The sequence below is a fragment of the Pelodiscus sinensis genome, chromosome 2, assembly GCF_052426305.1.
Source record: "Pelodiscus sinensis isolate ZL-2025 chromosome 2, ASM5242630v1, whole genome shotgun sequence".
In the NCBI taxonomy this organism is placed as follows: Eukaryota; Metazoa; Chordata; order Testudines; family Trionychidae; genus Pelodiscus; species Pelodiscus sinensis.
The window spans coordinates 85,481,037-85,507,170 of record NC_143053.1 but is presented as its reverse complement, the minus strand read 5'-3'; the positions used below and the strand labels follow the sequence as shown (position 1 = coordinate 85,507,170).

The window sequence follows — 26,134 nt, the reverse complement described above, 5'->3', positions numbered from 1 at the left end:
TTGCTTTCCTCCTTCATGACTGCAGTGAAATGTAAGAAGTTCCTGGAGTTAGCAAATGACTAATCTACTGAAAGGGACAAATGTTGTACATGATTTATTCCTAGGCTTAAATGCCCTTGATAAAATTTTGTAGCGGATATAGGAATTTTGTTTTTTTCTCTTATTCTGTCCTTGACCTGATTTTTTCTTATTTGTCTGTTTTGAATTTAAACATTACTGTGTTTAATCTCGAGTACATTACATTGTGTGATAAGGAATAGCTTCATTTTATTCATATGCTGCTTATTTATGTTTTTTTAATCTTCGTCTATACTAGTACAGATACATTTAATCCTTTTATAACTCCTGGGCTGGACCTTGTTTATGGCCATATGATAAAGTACTTTGGGAAGAAGACTAAAGCCAGCTTGTTGGACATTATAAACAAATTGTGGTAAAAAGAAAAGTTACCTAATTTGTGGAATTTAGCAGTTATTGTTCTTCTTCTACTGGCAGTGATCTCTCTTCACTGGGCTGCTATACATCTATCTTTAACCCGTCACCATTGAACATTGAAAATGAACAGAACCGTGCAATTAAAGCTGCTATGGTGGCTTTAAAAAACAAATATGGTAAAAGGAAACCTGCCCAAATGGCATAGAGGCCCTTGCACTTAATTATGGCCCTACTGTTGGCCTTCTGTCAGCCTATTGATGGATTCCAATAAAAAGAAAGTTTTTTTGAAACTCAATGCAGTATTTCATAGAGTTTGGCATGATAAGCTCTTAGTTAAACTATATGATCAAATGTATCTTTGGATAAGAGATTTCCTAGAGTGTGATGTTCACCATCTTAAGAATCATAGAAATGAACACTTAGTTTGGTATGAAAATTGACTTCATTCTCTACCTAAATATATAACTGTTCAGGATCTGTTCAGAAACTGGAAAACAAGATCAAGGCTGTCATAATCACCTTGGCTATGTCTACACACAAGCAGTTATTTCTACGTAATAGTGAAATAATGTTGAGCTGGAGGACTGCTTACTCTGACTCCTGTAACCCTCATTGTACGAGGAATAAGGGAAGTTGGGGGAAGAGTACTCTATTCCAAAAGTTGAAATAAGCTATTTTGACCTAAGATATGCAATTAGCGTAGCTCAAGTTGCATAGCTTAATTTGAGTTTAGCCCTGCTGTGTAGACGTGCCCCTTGTTTGAAAGGTGTGTAAAGGCTACTGAACAAATAGAAGCATTTGATAATGTTAGGAAGATAAAGTGAATGAACAAGTTTCCATGCCCAGTAAATTCTTCTCATGAGCCTATTTGCTTTAGTAAATATTTTTTACCTTTGGAATCATGTTCAAAGGAACACAGAGACTTGGCCAACTAAAGGAAAATGATAGAAACAGTATAAGTCACAAGGCAAACTCATTAAATATGTACACTGATGGTTCATCAGACATGTCTTTCAAGAATGGTGGTGTCTTTACCCAGTGGCTTAAATGGAGAGAATGCAAGAAAGAAGCACTAGTTCAGCATCTATCAGTTCAGTCTATACGATTGAACTGAAAGCAATTCTCACTGCAGAAATAAATACATAGAACAGAAATAATGGTGGATGTTGTGATACATCATTGTGATAGCAGATGGCAAAAATTAGAAGATTGGAAACTCAAATTGGAATGACAATGTCAATGATACTGTCACCCTACCAAGGAAAATATTAGCTGACATCCATTATTGTGAAACTGTGGACAGAGTACTCTACAAGAATAAAAATCAACAGAGATGGGACCAAGATATGTCACTCTGCAAGATGTGTCAGGAGCAGGTTTTAATACCTGCCCCTACATGATGTGCATATGACTCAGATGCCTTATTATACTTAGTAATCCACTCTGGGTATCAGAGGGGTAGCCATGTTAGTCTATATCTGTAAAAACAACAAGGAGTCCTGTGGTACCTTAAGGGCTAACAGATTTTTTAAGCATAACATTACATGAACAAAGGCCCACTTCATCAAATGAATTACATCCTGGATTGTCAGTGACAATACATAATTTGTAACAGAGGCAATATTTGCTATGTCAAATATATTCACACCCCTCACAACCTCACCTTAACTGTGTACTAATGGACAGATCCTGTTCTATGCATGCTGAGCAGGTATTTTAGGTCTAGACTGCACTCTAAAATCAAAATAAGAAACGCAATCTGTGCAAATTGCATATCTTATTTTGATTTTATTTCAAAATAGACTATTTTGAAATTTGGCGCACCTATACGGCACCAAATTTTGAAATAAAGCAGTATTTTGAGACATCCTTTTTTCCTCATGGACCGAGGTTTACAGGGATGCTGAAATAGCACATCTGTTATTTAGAAAATTATTTCAAAATAGTGGACGCATTTCTTGGATGCAGGGTAGCTATTTTGGGATATCTCTGGTATCCTGAAATAGCCTTGCAGTTTAGACATACCCTTAGTTATAAATGAAATTTCAACTCAGCCACTGTTCACTTAGTATGTTCAGGAAAAATGCTAAAGAATCTCTCCTTATCTACCATCTATCTGAGAAATGCAATTTTCAGTCTTTAAAATGAATTTTCACTACAATACCCAGGGGGTATGTCTAGACTGCATCCCTCTGTCGGCAGATGGATGCAGATTAGGGAGGTCGACACTGCAAATTAGGCAGGGATTTAAATATCCTCTGCCTAATTTGCATAAAAATGGCCACTCATTTTGCTGACTCAGCACTTTGTCAGTAAAAAGTGGCAACTGTCGAGAAAAAAGCCTTTTTTTGACAGATCCTGTAAACCTCCTTGCAGGAGGCATAAGGGATCTATTGAAAAAGGCTTTCTTTCTCGACAGATCCCCTTCTAGACTGCCACTTTTTGCTGACAAAGTGCTGAGCCAGCAAAATGTGGTGGCCATTTTTATGCAAATTAGGAACAGGATATTTAAATCCCTGCCTCATTTGCAATGTCGACCTGCCTAACCTGCATCCTTATGCTGACAGAGGGATGAAGTTTAGACATACCCATAGAGTCTTTTTCTCAGAGATTTTCTCCCTGACATTCTCAAGTTTTTATAGCTTATCATTGCAACTCAAGAGCTGTTAAATAAAAGCTCACAAAACAGCCTTCTAATATGCAAAATATATATGCATTCAGAGGCATCCAGTGGCTATAGGCGACTCGGCCGCTGCCTAGGGCGCCACTGCCCGGGCACCCAATGATGACGTCACGGGGGTGCCCGGGACGCCCGACGATGACGTCAGTCCATTGACGGCCCTGCAGGCAGGGGTGCGGATCGTGCGTTTTGCCTGAGGCACCAGCTTCCACAGCCTGCCTCGGGCTGCTCCAGTATGCATGCAAAAACTTTCAGTTTTAAAAAATGGCTGAATACCTCCACCTGGGCACAGACTATGACAGAAAAATGACAACATAAAACTACAACTTTTCATATATTTGTGGATGACTGAATGACAGGGTTTTAAAATGGAACGGCTCTAGTAACATTAACTGCAAACTGTTACCATGCTCTCCAGTTCCAATAAACACTACAGATATGATTTAAATGTCTCAGATTAAGATAATCAGAAAATATTTATAAACAGTGTAAAACCAGCAAAAGAAAGGTGTAGAGAAAAACTTTCTAAATATTGTTTTGTCTAACAAGTTTCTTTGATCAACATATAAATGTTAGACATTATTATTAGTAATGATGATAATAAAGGCATCTTCTTTATATTTTGTTAATGTTGTTTAAAGAGTTTATTTAAATGTCCCATTGTTAATGACCTACTGTGTCTTAATGCTCAATTGAGTATTTCTGTAGTTAAATCCTAACTACTGATTTGACATCTCAGTATGGAAAACCACATCTTGTAAAAAATTAGGTCGTAAAAAGAAAACAAGTCACAGTACTGAGAGTAGCTGCACTGTAAAAGAATCAAAGGATTTTTTTTATGGAAAAGACCACTTCCTTTGAATGCAGGATAAATCTCCATAGTGTTCTTCATTGCATTGCCCAGGCTATTCTAAAATGTGGAAAACAACGGGGTTTCCACCGTTTCCTGTTCCCTAGATTTCATTGCTAGCAAGTCTTCTCTGATATCCTTTAATTATCTTTAATTTTATTCCTCTACTCCTAGTTACACACTTACTACATAGGGTCTACCAGCAGTCACTTGCTGAATACATGTGTTAAATGATATTTATTTAATTTAAAAGAGGATGCTGAAGTTAAATGGCTCACGGCCACGTTTCCTTGCTGCTCCACTATTTCCACCACAGGGGAGCTCGGAATCCTCTTCGCACATGGAACTTACACCCCCAGCCCTAACTCAGCGTCTCTTGCTACCACAGCTACTGGTGGAGCAAACCAAAGAGAGGGGGTTCCAGGCTCAGTGCGGTGTCTGTGAAGTATTCAGAAGCCACACTGGATCTGAGAAGCCCTCCCAAGTGGCCTCTGAGTTTGGAGCAAGGGGCAAGCCCATTGCACAGACCCCCAAACTGGCACGCTGGTCCCCAGGAAGGCCAGTGCTCTGCAAGAGCCTCCCCCCCCTCGAAGGAGAGGTTTGTGCCACACCCTGTCTGGCTATGGCAGGCTCCCTGGCTGCTGTGCAGAGTGCAGGAGAGATAAGAAAGGGTGAGGGGAGGGGTGGGTTTCCCTGGAGGGGGAGGGCAAAGCGCACTAGAAGAAGTTGCTCTCCGGAACAAACCACGTGCAGCGTCCTCCCCAGCCACCTGAGCTACCGCTGTCGCTGCCTGGGCCGGGAGGAGATGTCCGGCTGCTGCCCCTGCCGATGGCTGCTGCTGGCGTCTGTGCTCTGGGGGGCCGGGGAATGCCAGCTGCGAGGTGAGAGTCCCGCGCTCCCCTGCCCGGGAGAAGAGCGCGCGCGCAGCGACTTTAGCGCTGGCTTTGGAGGGGCCGCCACGCTGCCCCGCTGGCTTTCCGGGCCGGCTTTGGGACCTGGGGGCGGGGGAGCAAGGAAACGAGCTGGGAATTGCGGCTCCCCAGGGAGCTTGGCCTCTGGGGACGGAGCGATGAGGCTCCCCGCGAAGGTTTAGCGCTCGCTCAGCTGCGGGCTGAAATGCAGCGTGCCTGCCCCTGGCTCGTAGACTGCCTCGGACTCGCCTTTCGGAGCCCACGCGCTGCTGTAGCCCCAGACAGCCCCACAGGAGTGATCTGGGGAGCGTGGTTCAGTGTCTCGTGTTTTCTCCCGTATCCCGCGGTCTCTCTAGCCCCCATTCCCGTGAGCTTTGCCCGCTTCTCCCTTTTGTCCCATTGCCCCATCTCGCCCTCTGCAAATCACAACCCCTTCCCCGCCGCCCTCGGTGGCTCTTTCATCTCCTCCTCTGCTGGCCCGGGGGTGGGTCTGCCCGGCTTCGCGGCTGCCGAGGCGAAGGGGCCGCCCCCTGGTTTTGCAGGGGCTGAAACACCAAGGGCCCTTTTGAAGTGCGGAGCGAGCCGAGGGCACGATCCCTCCTGCGCGCTTCTGCTGGAGAACCGGCTCGGCTGCCCCCCGCCCGAGCACGGACTTGCGGGCGGCTCTGGGAATGAATGGGGAGCCCGCTTTGCATTGTCTCCTAGCCGAGGCAGCCAGGCAGAAACACGCTCTTCTCCCTGCCCCCCCGCTCGCCTCTCCGGGCTGCGGCTGAGTCAGCCCCTTAGGGCTGCTTGGGGCTCCGGGAGCCATCGTGAGCCTGCTTAGCTCTTAACCCTTCCTTCCCCTCCTTGCTGGGGCTGCATTTTCACCTCCCTCCTGCTCCGCCGGCTGGAAAGGGGACGGACTGGGCAGCCCGCTCTGCGCTGCTCGTGAACCAGTCGGGATCCCCTGGAAAGTCAGAGGCTGGGCTAGAGTCGTGGGAAAGCATTTAGATGTACTAGGGTGGGTTTAGGATCAGTAATTTATCACATTGATAAGGAGCCTGCCTACCACTGTGGCGTCTGGAAAACAAACTAGACACCGTTTCGATGAGTCCACAAATACTTACGTGCCACTGCTGTTGCCTGGAGGGGGCAGAGATTAACCCGAGGGCTTTACTCTGTCGGGGCCTGGATTCCGTATCATTTTAGGCTTTAATATTTGCCGCTCCTATAATTTTCCTCTCCCCTTGAACATCGCTTCAGCGGATGTTTGACAAATAAGACGCGGTCCTTGCCTCCAAAGTACTCTTAGTTGGAGAAAGAGGCTCTGGCACAAACATTTTCTCAATTCCCCTGGTGTAAATCAGAAGTAACAAACTCCACCGGATATAAGTGGAATCGAGCACATAAGGGGAGGTCATTTTAGCTGGCAGTGAAATAAACCAGTGTTGGTCAATTTCAAAACATGTCTTTTGCGAGGATTTTTTTAAAGCATTTTAATACTGAATTAACTCTGCTCAGATTTGTAGTAAGTTTGATTGCTTGTGGCATGTCCTCCTGTTTCTTTTGAAGTATTGGGTGGCCAGTCATTCTGGGAAGTTGGAGACACTATTAGTGTTTGGAAACACTGCCTTTATGAGGGATACATGCTGCTTTAGGTTAACATAATAAGACTGTGCACATTTGGAGATCAATCCAGTCCCAAGTTCCAGTTTGCATCTCTTTATTGGACGCTGGGGACCTTAATAGGAGAAAACTTGTCTGGAATAGTTTCTGCATATGTCCCCTCATTGAGAACAGAACTGCACTGGTTTTGCTGACTGGGGTCCCATAAACTAATGGTGGAAAGGGCTGCTGTTTCCCTAGTGACTAACTTAAATGCTTTGGTAGTCTATGGAAGGAGGGTTTATTTGCATAAACTAGACAATTGCTACATACAAAAATGAGTGAAGTCTTTCACACATGTAATTTGTAATGGGCTGTTGGAGTCAGCTGTTAGAAGTCTTTGTTTTTCTAATAGCTTTCTCATACTTTTCCTTTAGGACTAAGCACACTATTGAATATTTTTTCCCCTTTAGAAAGCTAGAGAGAAAGTCGCAGAGGTTCTACTATTTCTTGAGTTCTTAGGACTGTTTAATGGTATTAGTTATAGACCAAATACTCTCATCTGGGGCTTGAGCCAGCTCCTGGTGAAGTGAGCAGCAAAACTCTGATTGATTTTAGTGCTTCAGGGGGTAGCCGAGTTAGTCTGTTACAGAAAAAACAACAACAAATGGTCTGGTAGCACTTTATAGACTAACAAAACATGCAGATGGTATCATGAGCTAACCCAGCGGGGTGGGAGACAGAGAGCATCAGTAAGTATCTGAAGATTGGGTAATCTTCAGATACTTACTGATGCTGTCTCCCACCCCTTCTCTTTTTCTTTCCTCCCCCCTTCCTTTCCCCTCTCCTATTTATTTTGGGTGTACACATCTTAAACTCATAAATCCGGTCATCTGAAAAAGTGGGCTATGCCCACGAAAGCTCATGATACCATCTACACATGTTTTGTTAGTCTATAAAGTGCTACCACACCATTTGTTAATTTTAAGTGGTCAGGATTAGGACTCTGCTGAAGAAATTAAGTAGAAATGCTGGATACATGTACAACTTAATTTTCCTAAATGAAACCAGCAAGCTGAGGGATGGCATTCAAGACAGATATTTGTAGTCTTCTAGAATATCTTCAATATTTCACATTGAAATACAGGTTGGAATTCTCTGGTCTGGCATCCTGGGGATTGACCTGAGCTGTCCTTGACCAGACAGTCTGCTGGACCAGGGAAAGTCAGTGCTCCCCTGCTGGCTGCCCTGCTCTGGGCTCCTCTCCTTGGGGCTTCATGCCCTGCCTCTGGCATCACTAACACTGGCCTGGCACAGCTCCCACCTTGCTGCCTGCCCGTTGCCCCAGGTCTTGGTCACTGTGGGCTCTGCTGCTGAAGGGTGTTCCCCGAAGCTCCCAGATGGGGCCACTCAGCACCACTGGCCCTGCTGCCACCAGGGGTTCCCCAGTCGGGGTGTCTTGTTGCCCCACTCCGCTGCTAGGGCTGGCTCTGCTGCTGCTGGCGATTCCAGCCGCCCGCCTCCATCAGCTCTGCTTCAGCCAGAAGGTTCCCTGGCAGAGGCTGCCCAGTCACCCTTGTCCCGCTGCCCTTGGATTCCTGGCTGGCGCCGCCTGGCACCTCTTCTGTAGCCAGGGGTTCCCCACCTGGGGCTGGCCCTGCTAACACTGTGGGTGCTGGGGGTTCCCTGGCTGGAGCGGGAGCTCTCTGACTGCCCCCTGGACCCGCTAATGGCGTGGTTTCCGGGCCAGGGCCTGGGCTCTCCAGATTCTGCCTGGCCCAGCCATATCTGCCCAGTGCCTGCCTTGCTCCTGACTCCTCCTGGGCTCTTTGGTCCAGCAACACCGCCAGAGAGTCCCAGATTTGGGAGGTTCAACCTGTAATGCAAATGTGTTTATCACTATGATTGTACTTTCAAAACTTTCATTTCCCGAGTAAGGCATGTGGGATTGGGCCCAAATATTCACTGTAAAATTTGGACTCCATATATATGTGAGAGCTTAGAGGAAATGTCCTATACCTCTTTAGGTGAACAATCTATTTAAAACAAACATACCAATATAAGGCAAATATCTATAGCTATGTTATGAATATTTAGATAGAATATTTAAGTGCATATTCATCAGGAAATTTAAATGCCAAAGTTTTTTCAGTATTCATTTAAAATATATAAACATGTAATTTTAACAGTGTAAACAGTAATCAAAATACTGCACTTTTACAATATAGACAAATTAATGTGAGTGTTGGAACCCTAACTTTAACACAAAGGTAAAATTGCAAAAATGCTGTAAATTAATGCAACATGAAATGTATCTTGACTTCGTATGAAAGATTACACATGGCATCAAATGTAATTGTAGCTAGCCCTCATCTTGTCAGTTTTCTTAGTGGTTACAGAAATCTTTTCTTTCATTTGGTTGTTTCTTTTTCAAAGACTGGGTTAGAAAATCATTCTTCTCATTAGCTTACACGTTGACTTGAATGATACCATGGAAGTGGTGAATATCAGAACCTGTGTGGTGGATAACAGTCTAACAAAAGTTAGCATTCCACTATTTATCTCATGATACTAATCCAAAAATGATATGAGGAGTGTGATGGAAATACAAGTGACTTTATTACTTTTGGAGGAAGTAAAAACAGCTAAAATTAAGACTATACTTTTTATATTTCAAGGTAATCTTAAAATCTTATTTGCTGCACAGCTGGAAAGGTTTGAATGAGTAGACCACAGCTAGTGCTGAGAGCACAAAACAAAAATGATCATAGAATGCCCATGAAAATACCATTGATAACATTATCTGTTCAGCATTTCCTGCTTTTCAGTACATGTCTGCATATTTCCTGCTAGCAAATCAGGAAACTATAGAATACAATAGTTGTGCTGGTTTGTCAGAAGATGCTAGAATCTCCTGTGTGGAAAAGCAACACAGCATGGTAAAGACAATTCTGTGGTATAGTCTTTCAATTAGTAATATAAACACTGTAGAACAGTATTAATTTGAATGATTAATGCATGTGTTTTTTCAGTATAAAATTTATATTTTACATACACATTCAATTTATTAGGTATGTTGATAGCATATCTATCCTATTTTTTCTTGGTTATGGAATGTCAGGTATTGATTACAGAGCAAGGTGTGTGAAGTAATCTCTCTCTATATAAACATTTTTTTCTGCAGAATGACAGAGTGATGTCATCATGTCATCTGCATTGCCTCCCCGCCACCTCAGCCTCAGCAGAGTCAGAAGGGGAAGTGGCGTCCATGGCTCAGGGCAGGATGGGAACTCTTAACCACTGGGGCTGGGGTGATTCCCCCCCTCCCCCAGGAGCGAGGCCAGGACTGGGCGTGGGCACAGTGTGTGTGTGTGGGGGGGAGGCTCCTAGGGGCTCCTGTGGGTGAGGGTCCTGGTCCAGCTTGATCGTTCTTCTGGCCCCTCCCAGGGAGCACCCCGGGCACCCCAATGGTCCTTGACCCCCCCTGCAGGAGGGTCAGTGGACAGTGGCAGCTCCTCGCTGTGCTCTGGGTCCCAGGTGGAAAACGGCTCTAGCTCCCCACTCAGCTGCCTGCTGCCAGGCTCTGGCTCCCGCAGCCTGGCAGCCTCCTGCACCAGCTTCTGTGTCCCACCAGTGGCCAGCGGTACCGTGGTGGGGGACGGCCAGCACTCAGTGTGCTCTGCTGTTCCCGCATCCCCATTGCTTCCCATCCAGCTGCTTACAGCCCTGCTTCTGCTTCTAGGTCAGGGGCCCTGCTGCTCTATGACACAGCAGGGAACTGCTGCCACTGCCTTCCTCGGGCCAGGCCACCGGCCTGGGATAGGTAGTAGTGGCGGTTCCCCACTGGGTCATGGACTAGCGGGGCCCTGACTCAGAAGCAGAAGTAGGATTAGAGGTGGCTGGATGGGAGGCGGCGAGGTTTTTGGGAGGGGGAGCAGCATAACATCATCACGGCTTTGCTGGCACTTCAACTTTGGGCGGGGGGAGAGGGGGAGGATGAGGCTGGAGCACCAGCATGGCCTCCATGCTGTGGGAAGAGTGGGGGTTCGGAATGAGCTGGAGTTGGTGAGTGAGGGGGCTGGGGGTCTCGGTGGAGGCAGTGAGTGAACAGGATGGGGTGGGGAGTCTTGTCAGGGTGGTGAGTGAGGGGGGTGGAGGTGTGGGGTCTCAACTGTGATGTTGTGCCCTCATATTTTTATGGAAATATGTTTTTGAATATGAAAATGAATAACTCAGATATGCTTTATGCAAAATGGGGCATGTAACCTATCATTGAGGAGCTAGTAAATCCTTGAATGTGTATATTCTATTTGGGTATGTCTACACTACCCCGCTAGTTCGAACTAGCGGGGGTAATGTAGTCATCCACACTTGCAAATGAAGCCCGGGATTTGAATTTCCCAGGCTTCATTTGCATGAAGCCAGCCGGCGCCATTTTTAAATGCCGGCTAGTTTGGACTCGGTGCCGCGCGGCTACACGTGGCACGGACTAGCTAGTTCGGATTAGGCTTCTAATCCGAACTAGCTGTACGGAACGAGGTGTACAGCTAGTTCGGATTAGGAAGCCTAATCCGAACTAGCTAGTCCGTGCCACGTGTAGACGCGCGGCACGGAGTCCGAACTAGCCGGCATTTAAAAATGGCGCCGGCCGGCTTCATGCAAATGAAGCCCGGGAAATTCAAATCCTGGGCTTCATTTGCAAGTGCGGATGACTACATTACCCCCGCTAGTTCGAACTAGCGGGGTAGTGTAGACATACCCTCAGTGTGCAAGCATCATTTCTGTATTTGAAGTTAGAAATATGAAGTATAAACCTGTTTACTTATCTAGGTGTGCTAGTGAAAGTACTTAAGGAACATAATGGTCCAGTGCTCAAGACGATATGTGAATAGTTTTGTGCTTCAGGTAAACCTGAACTATCCTTGGTCTTATCAAGACATGTGGCCAGATTACCTGATGCCGGAACCTATTTTAAATGTGGTACTTTTCTAGGGAGTGTAAAAAGGTTCCCACCTTAGGCGAAATTTATTTATAGGCAGGAACTAGACAATAGAGTAGTTGGCAGTTGCGAGACACCAAGGCACCCCTGGCTTGCTACCAGTATGACTGCTGGAAACAATTAAGATTGACCGGGTAAAGGAGGCTGCTTAATTCGTGAATGAGATGTTTAAAACTACTGTTAGGGTAAGAAATTTCATGCAACTTGTAAGGATGTAAAATCTTGGTTAATCAGTTAACTGGTTAAATGCTAATGTTTAACCGGTTAACCGACTAAGCGGGATCTGGGTTCAGGATGGTTTCAGCCCAGCTGGAGCCAACCCCCAGTCCGTGGGGCTCCGGACTGGCTGCCAGCCCCAGACAGAGATTGCTTTGGATGCTGGAACAACCCCTGCCTGTTGGGTGCCTGGGCTCCCCATGGACCGTGCCTACTCCAGATACTGGAGCAGCCCTGCCTGTGGGATGCCAGGGCCCACTGTGGACAGAGGCTGCTCTGGACAAGAGCAGCCTCCGTCCGTGGCATGCCCCGTGTGGGACTGGAGCAGCCCCCTGCCTGCAGAAGGCATGGAGTTGCTCCAGCTCCCACTGGTTACCAGTTAATTGGAACTGGTAAGCATCACCCTAAATGAGTGATGCTTACTGGTTAACCAGTTAACTTTTTACATTCCTACTGACTAGTTTCTTAGAGTGTTAAACTAAGATGGTATATTTTGTTTTATTTTGCTTAGTAACCCTGACAGGTCTGTTATCACCTGCAAGTTGCAACCACTTAAATTCTACTTTTTAGACTTAATAAAAGTAATTTTGATTATTAATGAACCTGGATGGGAGAGGCATAATTATGCATATCTCTTTTTCATTGATAAAAAGGGTGTGTGTGTGAACTTTATGAGCTCCGTGTAAAACTTTTATGCAGAATAAGAAGAATTTGTCTGGGGCTCTGGTCTCATTGGGACTGTTCACCAGGGAAACTGGGCTGCACTCTGTTCATGTTGCTCTGCTGTGGGCTCTGTAATCCCAATTCTGTACTTTTACTGGGGGAGACCAGAGCTTCAGGCTCAGCATGGCAGGGTGGCAGGGCATGCCAGAGAGCAGGTAGGTGGGCTCAGTGGTACGATCTGCCCAGCAGGTGACAATCACAAGAGGATCTCTGTGATGAACCTGTCATCCATACAGACATTAATCAGGTAATTAATGGACCTCATTCTTGTTATTGAATTGGATTTCCCACTACTTGTCTATCTGTTGAAGTGTTGCTTCTGTAGATTCAATACCCTATCTCTCAATAAAGTGTTTTGAGGGACTCTATCGATGATTTCCAAGTTTAGATAATGCTATTGGACTTCTGCTCCAAAAAAATTGTAATCAAAGTAACAATGAAATCCACACATTTTAGTTGAAATGAGTGTTAGTGTAGATTGATTTACAAGGGTAATGTGGTTGGTAATAGCCACACCGATTCATACAGATTGTCCTATGGATAGATGCCACTGATAGATGCACTTGTATAATAAAGAATATAAGCAGGTAGCAGTGGTGACTTTCAAAGTGATTACATTGTAGTTTGCAGCTTTATTTTGATGCCTGTCAATGGACTTTAAGATGTGCTGGGAAAATATGTACCTAAATATTGCATGGTGTGGAATGTATTGCATAAGAATTTAGGAATTTCTATACTGGATCAAGGTAGTAATCCTTCTAGTTTAATATTTTGTTTCCAGCAGTGATAAGTACCAGATGTTTCACAAGCAGGTATAAGAAATTTTGTCTTATGTGATGATGGGCTCCCAGGGGAAGTTTCTTCCTGAATGCCAGTAGCTGGCTTATGTTCCCCAAGAGGAGACATTTTCTTTCTTCCAATCCTTTTTATTTGTAATGTTTATTATTATAACTCTAGATATGCTTTTATCCATATAAATATAATAAACAGTTTAAAATCCTGCTAAGATAAAGATAAAAGAAGCTGTAAATCCCTTGACATTTGGAAAAGAAACCGAGTGCTATGTTTCAATCTATATAGGCATCTCAGGAAGGCAGTAGTGCAAGCAAACTGAAACTAAGAATAGTGAAAAGATGAACTAAAAAGGTGCGAGAAGTCATGAACAGAATGAGTTAATAGATGCCCTATGATAAAACTGAAAACCTACATATCTTCGTATAACAAATAGCAGTTGGGCAAATGCATCTGATGCACAAACAGTCTACAATGCTCATTGCCCTCATTACCACTGGTCTGGGAGTCTCAAGTACAAACGGTGCTCTACAGGTTGGATCTTTCCTATCTGGTACCCTTGGGACCTGACCAGTCCTGGCTGAAAGATTTTGTCAGACAAGAGAGGTCATTTCTGGCTTCTCTGCCCTTAGCCCTGGTCTGACTCACTGGCCTCCCAGATGGTTCCCCACCTGCCACAGGACTCCCTGCCCTACCGACCCCACCGGGCAGCCACTGCTGCTGTGCTCCTGGCCCCTCCGGGCAGCCACACACTGGGGCTCCTGGCTCCAGTGGATAGCTGCTGCCATGGTGACTCCTGGCCCGACCAGGCAGCCACCTGCTGGGTCTCACAGCCCCACTGGGAAGCCCTGCTGCTGCACACTGGGTGGCCCTTCTGGCAGCTTGTTGTGGGCAGTCCGCTGCCCTCCTGTCCCTGCAGGACTCCCTGCTGCTGGCCTTCCACTGGACTCCCTGGTCTGGATGTTGGCAGACCAGGGAGTCCTGGTTTAGTTTCAACTTGTGTCACTTCTTGTGTGTGCACCTGTGACAATGTGGGCCACCATTACAATCCCAAGTTCTGGTGTTGAGGGCTCCGTGCTTTCTTTGAGGCCTGGTGAGGCTTTTTAGTCATGCATACTACACAAGTCCCATTTTAATTGTCGGGTTATCCCGAAAGAAGGACAGAAGACATTTGACAAGTGTTTAATCAGTCTGCAACATTTTTATTAAATGTCTGGGACTACCCAGCAGATAACAGTGTACAGAGCAGGTAATCTCATGTTTTCCCATAATTCCGGGGGGAAGGGGAGGGAGGAGGAGCTTTTACCAGCTCCCCATCTTTTCCATCCAGGTCCCTCTACAAATCCATTGATGGGACCTTACTTTACCCATGGTGGGAGGGCTTCCATCATCTCCTGCACTTTTTCCATCCAGATCCTTCCAACAAATCTCCACCTCTCCTACACAGGAAGGTTAAGGTGAGCTATGAGAATGTGGGAGGAGGAGGATGGCTCCCTGTGGTACCAATCATAGGAGTCCCCAACTGCTCCCTGTTCATTCCTTTGATGAAAACCTCTTTTAAAGGCCTTTTTCAAGCCATATATCCCATCACTGAGTACTTTTCTTACGAAGTACCTGCACTGGACATCCACCCTACACTTACATAATGAGTTGTGACATATGGACTACCACCCATCATGCCATGTATGTACAGATCCCATTGTGGGGAAGGCAAAGCCCCGCCCCCTACTGCACCCAAGCCAGTATGGTAGTAAGGGAATAACTCCTTCCAGCCCCCCTAAAAGAGGGGCGGCTAGCATAATGTCAACAACAGGTCTCGTCCAAACCTGGTATTTTACTGCCTAAAAGAGAGGGAGGGTAGGTCCTGTTTCAGCCTTGGTCCAGTACAAAGGAAAGTTGGAGGCACTGAGCTGCCCCTTTTTAAACCCTGCATTCCCAGGGCATGAGTCAATTACCTTTGCTGTTCCTTTTTCCTTTCCTGTTTTCCTTTTTCCCTCCCCACCCCAGCCATAAAGCACTTTTTCCTGCAGGGCAGTCTTTTGCCTACTTATCAGGTGGGCTGATGTAGTGCTCCTTCGCTGTATATCCTTTAGGAATGTTGCTCCCGTGCAATAAAAATATATGGCCCTTAGACTGATATTAAGCAGCAGCACAATACTTTGGGAAATTTTTGTCACTTAGATATTTAATTTAGAGGAAAGAATCAGGAGATACTTCAGCTATCCACAGTGACTGACGAACAAGATACATTCCTGGATGAGAAGCTTTCTAAAATAGAACATTACATGCCAGCCCTAATTCTAGTATCTCTACATGTCAAATTTTGCTCCAATTTTTTTTTAAATTTCCTTCTGTTTTATTTGAAAAGAAAATGAAAGCTAAAGAGCAACATGGGCCTTTGGTTCTGCCCATAGAGTACAAAGGTACGTGAAGGAGAAAAATGTGGCAAATGCATTCTAAGAAGGCTGAAGATTAAGATGAAAAGCCACTTGTCTGCCATAAATATTTTTTCCCATGCCCTTCAGGCTAAAAAGTATATCTCCTGAAAATTATCAGCCTATCTTGATTAGTTGTTGGTATTTACTGCACTTTCACACAATGAAGGACAGAGCCTGTCTCCTTTTCCTATGACTTTGTTTAAAAGGGGCTAAATGACTGAGGCATTCCATGCTGGGAAGCCCTTCCCTATGGAACAAAGAACTATAGTATCTATGTTAGAGAGAAACTCTGGAAGGTGAGATTGCTTAAGTTCTTTGACTAATAGAAACCAGTAGCACACTTGCGTGCATGAAAACTCTCAAATTATGTGTGTTTGAGGACCAGTTAGTGATTACCTTACAAACATCTTCCTTTAATATTACAGGGGTCAGTGATTCTCTGCTTTGTGAGCTGGCTTGGAATGCTAATATATGCAGCTACCATAGACTGCACTGAATTTTGGCCTTCTATTTTCCTGCTTTTTTCAGTGGGACTGTTTATGGGGTACTAGTTCATATGATAAGGGACAGTCAGATCTGTCAGAATGTAGAATGAACAGTAATTACTTCTACTGTTTCTTTTTAATTAAAGGTTTTATTTTTATGCTTTTACAATAATGTTGCTCTGTTGAGAAAAAATTACGGCATATCTCCTTAAATCATGATGATACATTATTATTAGGTGTTAAAAATAAGTATATATGTAAAATTGTACAGGAAAACCAATAGATTTATTTTATAATTACACTGATGATTACATTAACATTTTACAGGAAAACTAAAAGCCAGGGAGGAGCATAGCTATATTGATATATAATGCCATAAAAATACAAGCCTTCACCCCCCACCCCTTTGCAAATGGGTAGATGAAGAAATGTTGGGGCCAATCCCTCTATTTTTTTCCTACAAGGAGCTTCCCCCCCATGTGTAATTTTTTTCCTGATTGCCCCTGACAAGACAATGTGGGTGGGTCTCTCTGAGTTGTTTTCATCACAGGAGAAGATGATCTGGTTTTTATAGTATTTGCTGTAAAACCCTGCTGATTTAATCCCTGCTTCATTCACTGAGACTTTTCCATAAGTGCATGCACACTGACTGTTCTTCTGTCCTTACCCACTTTCATGCCTGGAAACCTTCCAAGAATGACAAAAGTCTGTAGGACACCTGCAGAGGACACCTATTGAGTGGAGAGGAAAGAAGCATGCCACAGAATAGATATTTCCACTCCCCTTCTATATTTTTCCCAACAGCCATGTTTCATATTGATTCTGTTACTTTCTTCTTCTGCAAGTGGTGGGTAGAACCGAGCCTTTAGTTTCTGCAGGGGTTTATCCACGTATGTGGTTTTTCAATGGTTTATAAAAGACCCTACTTAAGGACATTCCCTGAGCAATTTCTTTTAAATTCAATTAAAACTTATTTGTTTTAAGATTGTTTTACAAATATAAGATGCATCATTTTTTGAGCTTTTTCATTGTTCTGTGCCATCCAGCCCTCCTTTTGATTTCTATATGAGAAGTTACCATCTTTAAGCAGCTGTCTTCCTGAAATGAAGACTTTATTTTCTGCTTAGTTCTTTCTTCATTTTTTTGAACCATCTACTCGCTGTAGGTATGTCTACACTGCAAAGTTAATTCGAAATAACAGCCGTTATTTCGAATTAACTTTAATAGCGTCTATACATACAAACCGCTATTTCAAATTTAATTTGAAAAAGCAGAGCCCTTAATTCGAATTTGGTAAACCTCATAGCTATTTTGAATTAAGTGCTGTGTAGACACTTAATTAGAAATAGGGGGCTTCCAGGCCTTCCCAGGGAGCCCTGGTGGCCACTCTGGCCATAATCAGGAAAACTTACTTTCCTCTCTCCTAGCCCTGGAACCATTAAAGGGGTAGACCCTGGCCACAGTACCTGTGCCAGCTCCAAGCCTGCCACCCCAGAGCCAGCAGTGACCATCAGGGCCCCTGATCCAGTGGCCCCAAAACATGAGCCAGCAAGCCACTGGCAGCCAGCTCTCCATCGCTCCCCAGGAGCAGTATGCCAACCCCCAGGAGCCTGACAGGGGCTGGAGAAGGCGGGTGCCTTCCTGGTCCAGGGTGGAGATTATGGACCTTATTCAGGTTTGGGGGGGATGCCCCCAATATCCATGATCTCCACACTAGATGGAGGAACGTGGCTGTCTACGGCAGGATAGCTGCCAGCCTGGCCATCAAAGGTCACATGCGAACCCAGGAGCAGGTTTGCGTGAAACTCAAGTTGGTACGGCGAAACCCCCAGCCCTGAGCCCTGAGCTTCCCCTCCCCCTTCTTCCCCTTGCTTCCCCCTTCCAGCTTTCTCCTCCCGGGTTTCCCCCTCCGCTCTCCCACCTTCTCTTCCCCTCTCCCACCTCCTTTTCCCAGTCTCCCCATAGGTTCATCCCTCTCCCCCAGTTTTGTTCAATAAACCCAGTTTCTATTTTTGAACATACGTGTCTTTTGTTTGACATCAGGAAGGGGGGCTAGGGAGGGGTAAGTGGAAGGACGTGAGGGAGAAATGGGGCACGAGCCCCTGGTGGGGAGGACCGGGGTGGCTCTGAGGGCTCCTCGGGGTGGACGCTCTCCCACAGGGCCTCCTGGATCCTGACAGCCCCCCGATGGACCCCCCGGATGGGAGCCTGCAGCAAGTGCAGCCAGACTGATGGCAACGACCCCACAGATTCACTGGCATGCCCAGGGGCAGCTCTGGCTCCATGTGGCCGAGTGCTGTGGTGTCCCGAGTGTGGGCACTCAGGGCACTCCAAGACAGGACTGCTTTGCTGTGTCTCATCGAGGTAGACAAGCAAGCTGGTAACCCTGAGAACTGTCTGTCCAGGGTGGGGGTAGGGTCCCTTTAAGCACAGAGCTCAGTTAGCCTCAGGCAGCAGCCCTACACACTAAGTCCTAATCTGGTGCCCTGCTGGCACTCATTCCGGCCAGCCTTAACTTCGGTTCAGGGTCCACTCAGTGTGGATGCGCTATTTCGAAACAGCAAAACACTATTTCAAAATAGTTTTTGTGTATAGATGCGTTATTTCGAATTAGCTTAATTTGAATTAACTATTTCGAATTAAGTTAATTCGAAATAGCTCTGTAGTGTAGACATACCCTGTCTCGCTCTGTATTTTTTCTCATTTCCCTCTCCTTTTTTCTCCCCTCCCTTCCCTTATTTATTCTTGCATCTGAACTTCTAATACTCCTGTCGAAGAAGTGGGTTGCCCCCACAAAAGCTCATGATACCTACCATCTACATGTTTTGTTAGTCTTTAAGGTGCTTACTAGTCTGTTGCTTTTTAAGTTTTTCCTTTTACCGACTAACTCAGCTATCCCTCTGAAGCTTTTGTTTTTACTGTTAGTGGCAAATGACCTTGGAGATAGACACATATCCTCTGCATCCTCTCTCATTTGTTTAAGCTTTTCTTTGCTAACAGTTTGCAGTGATTTAGGCTGGCTTGGTGGGAAGGAAAGGAATGAGTAGTAAAAGTCTTTGTAGTCAGTGTACCCAGTATATTTGCATATATTTTTGGGATACAGTCTGACCCCAATAGAATAAAACTCTACTTTCCATACACTTCAGAGCGCGCTCTCTCTCTCTCAGAAAACCCCCCAAACAAACACAAGTTCACATTCCATTGTTTTCTGCTTTGGAATGTGGTAAGGGAAGAGACTCTTACATAACTTTAGCATCTTACACCAGGGAGGAATACACTGTTTTCCTTTAGTAAATAAACACCAATAAACCACCAATAAACAATTAAAGCAACACTTATTTAATTTATAATTTTCTTTTCGTTTTCTGTCACTTGTTATGTCAACTACACTTTTCAGCCCACTGACTCCTTTAAAAGAATTTCATAGTGTTTTGGACAGTCTTTATTTTTTTCTCTAGTTTTCGTTATATTCTACTTTGAAATAGTTGGCTGGTGAGTAGAAAGCCTGTTGTAAAAGGCACAACTGTTGACTTGCATTTAGAAAAAAAGTTTAACCTTCATGAACAGTTTATAAGGGGGGAATAGTAAAGTTGACTACAATCATTCTTGAACATTCAACATTGTTGCTCACTTCAGTTTCTAATTTCTTCCTGAATTTGATAGAACACTTGTTCTTTGTGCTGTTGCAATGTTCATGCTTTCTCCGTGCATTTCTAAAGACTATGGCATTTATCAGCATGTCGTCTAACTCAGTTCAGAGCTTTTCTAGACAATACTGAGTTTAAAACACCAGTAACTGCCAATGCCTGTCCATATTAAGGCTGAGCTCTCTTTGTTGCTGCCAGTGATAGAACGTAACTGGTGGTAGCAACAGTGGGACATTTTTGGCAAAAAAGCCTAGTGGAGACAAACAAGCCTTTTGTTGCTTACATGGAAGCTGGGGAAGAGAAAGAAGGGAAAGACCTAGGTCTTCTGAGGTTTGTTTGTTTGTTTGGCCTAACTAATTTGGTGAATTCTCTGCAGCTGTCTTTTAAATGCCTATCAGATTATTAAAATGCAACCATTTACAAATCTGAAAACCATGCAGTTGCCTGCAGAATGGGCTAAAAACTATCCAGCCAGGATCTAAATGGAAATTATCTTTGTTTACAACTAACTTGTGTCAACTGACATTACACCGGCCAGTTCTGTTCTATGCTATTAGGGTGCATCTACACTGCAGTGCTATTTTGGGATCCCAGAGTATCTCAAAATAGCTATCCCGTGTCTTCACAGCAAGCCCGTTATTTCAGGCTTAATATTCCAATGTCCCTGTAAACCTCATTCTACGAGGAGTAATGGACATTCGGAATAGCACTTTATTTCAAAATTTGACACTGTGTAGACAGCACCAAATGACGAAATAAGCTATTTTGAAATAGCATTGAAATAAGATACGCAATTTGCGTAGCTCAAATTGTGTATCTTATTTCGACTTACAGCGCTGTGGAAAACCTTAAAAAACAACAAATAGTAGCACCTTAAAGAGTAACAAAACATATAGATGATATTATGAGCTTTTGTGGGCACAACCCACATCTTCAGATGACCGGTTGTGTAGATGCACCCTTAGTAAGAAATGCAGTGGAACAATGGAGCCACTCGCTGGGGGAAGATCATGGCCTGGTTTGCAGGTTTTATATTTATATAAAACAGGTGCCATGTACTAAAATGGTCCCCTTATCTGAGCCCCTGTTTAGGCCAGGATGACCATATTTTCCAAAGTAAAAATGGGGCACTGAGTAGGGCTGGCCTGAGCCATGTGGAGTTGCTGAATGCCAGAGTGCCCCTCCTCCCCTGCACAGGGCTGGCCCAAGTGCTTCCCTTCAATCTCCCCCACACCACATGCGATGGCCTGTGTGGCACCCGCTGCCCTCATGCCAGCTGGAGTTGGGGCTTACTACCTGAGCCTCATACCACCAGGGGCTGACAGTGTGACCCTTGGTGGCAGGGCTGCTAACAGAATTGTTAGGCTCCTGGGAAGGGTGTTGGTGGGGGCAGCTTAAGGCTGCTGAAAGTTGGAGGGCCTCAGGTGGGAGGGGTGGCGGTGACCAGGAGTCCCGGACCCTTGTAAATTCAGGGCCCCTGGGCAGGCGTCCCTTTTGCCCCCCTCTCAGCAGCCCTGCCTTCTAGACTGATGATCAGATTGCAAGACCAAATTGGACCAATGCTTATTTTTGCCAAAAAGCTAGAATGTCTGGGACAAGGCTCTTATAAGGGGGACTGTCTTGGCCAAAATTGGATGTGTGCTCAACCTGTCACTGTTACTGTAGTGGAAATTCAATTAGCTGAGTTTTTGCAGCAGAGTAGTCAACCTGTGTCACATCAAGACTTTATTAAACTGGTTGAATACAATTCATTACTTGATATTTAAGCATACTGTGAATTTCATTCATGAGAGTGGGTCAAAGCCACCTTTGATGCAAATGTTAGAGAAGAGACTGTACAAAATAGTGAATAAGGTAGATCATACATTATAGCATATAGGTCTTGCTTTATATTCCTATAGAACAAATATAGAGGATTATTTTTTTGCAATTATCTACTGTTATTATTATTAAATTTCTGTGATTTTCACCATTCATCAGGCAGGATTACTCACACAGGGTATGTCTAGACTACATGCCTCTGCCAACAGAGGCATGTAAAATAGGCTACCCGACATAGTCAATGAAGCACAGGGATTTAAATATCCCCGGCTTCATTAAAATAAAAATGGACGCCACGCTATGTCGGCTCAGCTGATCGTTGGCACAGCACGTGAGTCAAGACGCGGCTCGGTCGATAAGGGAAGCCTTTGGCGACCGCTCCCTTATTCCTAGTGACTCGTGCTCTGTGCCAACGATCAGCTGAGCTGGCACAGCATGGTGGCCATTTTTATTTTAATGAAGCCGGGGATATTTAAATCCCCTCTTCGTTGATGTCGGGTAGCCTATTTTACATGCCTCTGTTGGCAGAGGCATGTAGTTTAGATGTACCCACAAATGTTACAAAACTGAACCCTTAAATGTGAAGAAATTGCTCAATAAAGAAAGGTCTGGGGATCCTATGTTACTGCTGGCATAAATGAGATTTAATTCTACAAAGTACAATGGAGAACATAGCTCCAAAGTTAGAAAGTTAGACATTGGAACAAGGAAAAACTAAAGATAAGTGTACTCTTGGAAACTATCTTTGGGTATGTCTACACTAGCTCATTAGTTCGAGCTAGGTAGGGTAGTCAGGGCAACCGGAGTTGCAAATGAAGCCCGGGATTTAAATACCCCGTGCTTCATTTGCATGTTCCTGGGCACCGTCATTTCTAAATCCCTCTTAGTCCGAATTCCGTGCCCGCGGCTACACGCGGCATGGAGCAGGTAGTTCAAATTAGAGATCTACCTCCTCGTGGAATGAGGAGTAACGGTAGTTTGAATTAGGATCTCTAATTCGAACTACCTACTCCGTGCCACGTGTTGCCACAGGCACGGAGTTCGGACTAAGGGGGATTTAAAAATGGCGGCGCCTGGGAACATGCAAATGAAGCCCGGGGTATTTAAATCCTGGGCTTCATTTGCAACTCCGGTTGCCCTAATTACTCTACCTAGCTTGAACTAACGAGCTAGTGTAGACATACCATTTGAGAGTTTGATAAGGAATGTGACCTCAGCTTGTGAAGTCTAAAACTATAGTCTATTACATATTTTATGTATTTAAATGGTATAACATTGTATTGCTTTTTGCCTTTCATAATTCTTTTGTTTTCCTTCAGTGTTTGAAAGTCTCATAAACAGCTGCCACTGTATTCTGTGTAAATGTTTTCAATAAATGAAAATCTATTACTGGTGAACAACTTGAACATGGCCTCTTTGTTATAATTGCTGACTCTCTTACATTTTAAGAACACTAATTTGTGAATGAAATCAGATCCCTTCCATATATTTTTGTGCTCTGAAAACTGAATCTGTAAAAAAGGCCCATTGTTACTGCTATTTCTATCAGTTCTTCCTATGTTTTCCCAAGTCACATTGCTTTGTTCACAGGCAAATTCTTTCTTTGTTAATGACCGCACAGAAAGGCCAAGAGTTGTTGGTAAGAAGAAAGGAATCAACTGGTTACCCTGCAGAATGCATCAGTAAAATTTTTGGGAAAGATATGGTTTCAGTCTTTATTGTGTGTGTGTTGATATACAGTTCAGAAAATATTATGTCATTCCCTTGATCTAATACCCTGTCTGACTTCAGATAATTGTTATTTATGTCCCAGTAGTTCTTTGTTTTCTAATTCTGGGATGAATAGGTTTTTTCTTATCTAAACTATAGCAGAGCAGGGAATTGTACCTAGATTACTCAAATCCCAGGTTTTTGAGTAATTACTCAATTCATGACATTAATCTTTCCTGTTAAAAGAATATTTTAAATTTTCACATACAGTAGTCATAAGTTCTTGGAAATTGATGCTTGAAAAACAAAGTATCTTTCTATAGTCTACTTTTAGGTTATGTTTACACTAGTACTCTTGTCAATAAAACTTTTGTTAGTCAGGGTTGTGAAAAAACACCCGTGAGAGATGCTATCCCTAGACATAGCTACTGCTGCTCATTAGTGGTGGTTTAATTATGCTATCAGCACAGAATAACTGCATGGGAGACATTACAGCAGTGCAGCTGCATCGGTACAGCTGCACCAATGCACAGGTAAGTACAGCCTGAATAATTTTACATACTGTTGAGTTTTACAAGAGGTATGGTTTTACTACAAGCCATCATTTTGGAAAGAACTGTAATTCCGGTGGAAACTAGATAAGCATATTCAAAGAATACTTCTGTAATCCAGAAGTATTAAATCCAGAAAAAAAGTGGGCTTTTATATAAAAAAAAATCAATATTTTCAGCTCACATTTATTTGAATGGTTAGTGAGGACTGGTAAATCTTTATAAAAAATGTGGATGAAAACAAGACTCTCTAAATTGAACCTTAGCATTATTATTAGAACACAGTGCTCAGACAGCATTATAATAGGTGGCAGTAACAAACTTCTAAAGTAGATACTGTTTACTAGACTAGTTTGGGCTATAAGGATCTATAGAGCAGCAGCAAGGCTGAAATTTAGAATTCTAAGGCTCAAAATTGTCGTCTTAAGCCATATTTTTCTTTTAGCAGTAGTAAGCTTGGACCCATTCTTGCTACTAGGATCTAAAGAGAGCTTTAAAAGAATCCTAACTATGAGTATAATATAGCTTTATACCCTGCTCATTTAAGCCCCTTTCTGTGTGGTTGTATGCTCAGACGAGTGGGCAGTCTCCTACTGAAGACCTATGGTTTTTTGAGACACAGCCTTTTTGTCTTGGTTACTTCTCAGCATAATGAATACAAATCAGAGTAGTTTTAAAAATACTTTAAAAACATTTATTTCAATTTTTAAAATTTAAACTTACATAAGAATAACCGTACTGGATCAGACCAGAGGTACATCAAGCCCAGTTCCCTGTTTTCTGACTGTGACCAGTGCCAGGTGTCCCAGAGGGAGTGAATAGAACAGGGAATCATCACGTAATCCATGCTATGTTGCCCATTCCCAGCTTCTGGCAAACAGAGGCTAGGGACACCATTTCTGCCCATTCTGGCTAATAACCAGGGCTCGACAAATAATGCAATCTACTCGCCTACGGCCGCAGTTTGCCGAGCCCTGCTAATAACTATTGTTGGACCTATCCTCTATGAATTTATCTAGTCCTTTTTTGAATCCTATTATAGTTTTGCCTTCAAAACAAGTTTTGGCAAAAGAGTTCCACAGGTTGACAGTACACTGTGCGAAGAAATACTTACTTTTGTTTGTTTTAAACCTACTGCCTATTAATTTCATGTGGTAAATCCTAATTTTGTATTATGGGAAGGAGTAAATACCTCTTCTTTATTCACTTTCTCCACACCAGTTATATTTCCCTTTAGTTGTCTCTTTTTCCAAACATGGAAAATATCAACTAAAATGTGAAATTACGACCTCTCTCAAAGAGCTAAATTCCCTTGTATAAAATCAATATATTCATTGTGCCTTGTACTGCATATCTATTGGAGTTGTGAAAACTTCCAAAATTTTGAACTTTTGTTTCCCAGAATGGGAAAGAAGCCCCATAATTTTGTATAGACTGGCTCTCCAACTATCCAGGTGTAAACTGGCTGCTCAACTCCCAGGAAACCACTCACTGCCTGATTTCCATTGAAATTTTGTCAAAATTTATGTTCCTTTGGAATATTTTGATAATAATTTCCGATCTGTAATATCTACACAACTGTTACTCTATTGGGACTAATAACAAGGTTTTTCAATTAAGCTAGTGGTGCCAACCTTGTTTCACAGGAGGGCTATACAAACCTAAGGATAACTTTGTGTGGCCCAAACAGATTCTCACCTGCATTGTACTATATATTTTAGAGAGTTTGTTTATTTAATCAGGGACTCCTCCTAAAAGGTAAGAGCTAAGACCACCAAATTTGGTATATAGCTTCCTATTATCATAGCTTAAAGCAAAACAAGAGGTTGGTTGTGCCAAGAAAATGGAATATGCCTGGAATGGGATTGCTTCTTATAAAACCAAACAGAAAGAGAGATTCACCAAAGCAAGTACAGCCCTCACAATTGACATAACTGAGGCTACAGCTACACTCTCATTTTTTTGCAGAAGAGGATATGCAAATTGTGCTCTCATTTGCATATCTTCTTCTGATTCTTTTTGCGGAAGAGGTTTTGCTGAAAAAAGCCCTGTGTAGCTGAGGTCATTTTTCGGAAAACCCCCCTTTTTTGCAAGATCCCTTATTCCTCAAAAATCGAGGGTTACAGGGTCTTGTGAAACAGGGTTTTTTCCTGACAAATGGTCCTGTCTACATGGGGCTTTTTATCGGCAAAACCTCTTCCGCAAAAAGAATCCGAGGAAGATATGCAAATGAGAGTGCGATTTGCATATCCTCTTTCTGAAAAATAAAATGTCAGTGTAGCCGTAGCC

At 43.7% G+C, this 26,134-nt stretch overlaps 1 protein-coding gene across 2 annotated transcripts in view; it reads left to right on the top strand.

Moving 5' to 3' along the window:
• Window positions 1-4,572: 4,572 nt before the first annotated feature.
• The window catches only part of LAMA1 (laminin subunit alpha 1), a 163,067-nt gene continuing 141,505 nt past the window's right edge, over window positions 4,573-26,134 (top strand). For both annotated transcript variants that reach the window (XM_075920947.2, XM_075920946.2), the window contains exon 1: window positions 4,573-4,846. In XM_075920947.2, the coding sequence (XP_075777062.2) occupies window positions 4,588-4,846 (259 nt within the window). In that variant the 5' untranslated portion in view covers window positions 4,573-4,587. The remainder of the gene's footprint in view (window positions 4,847-26,134) is intronic.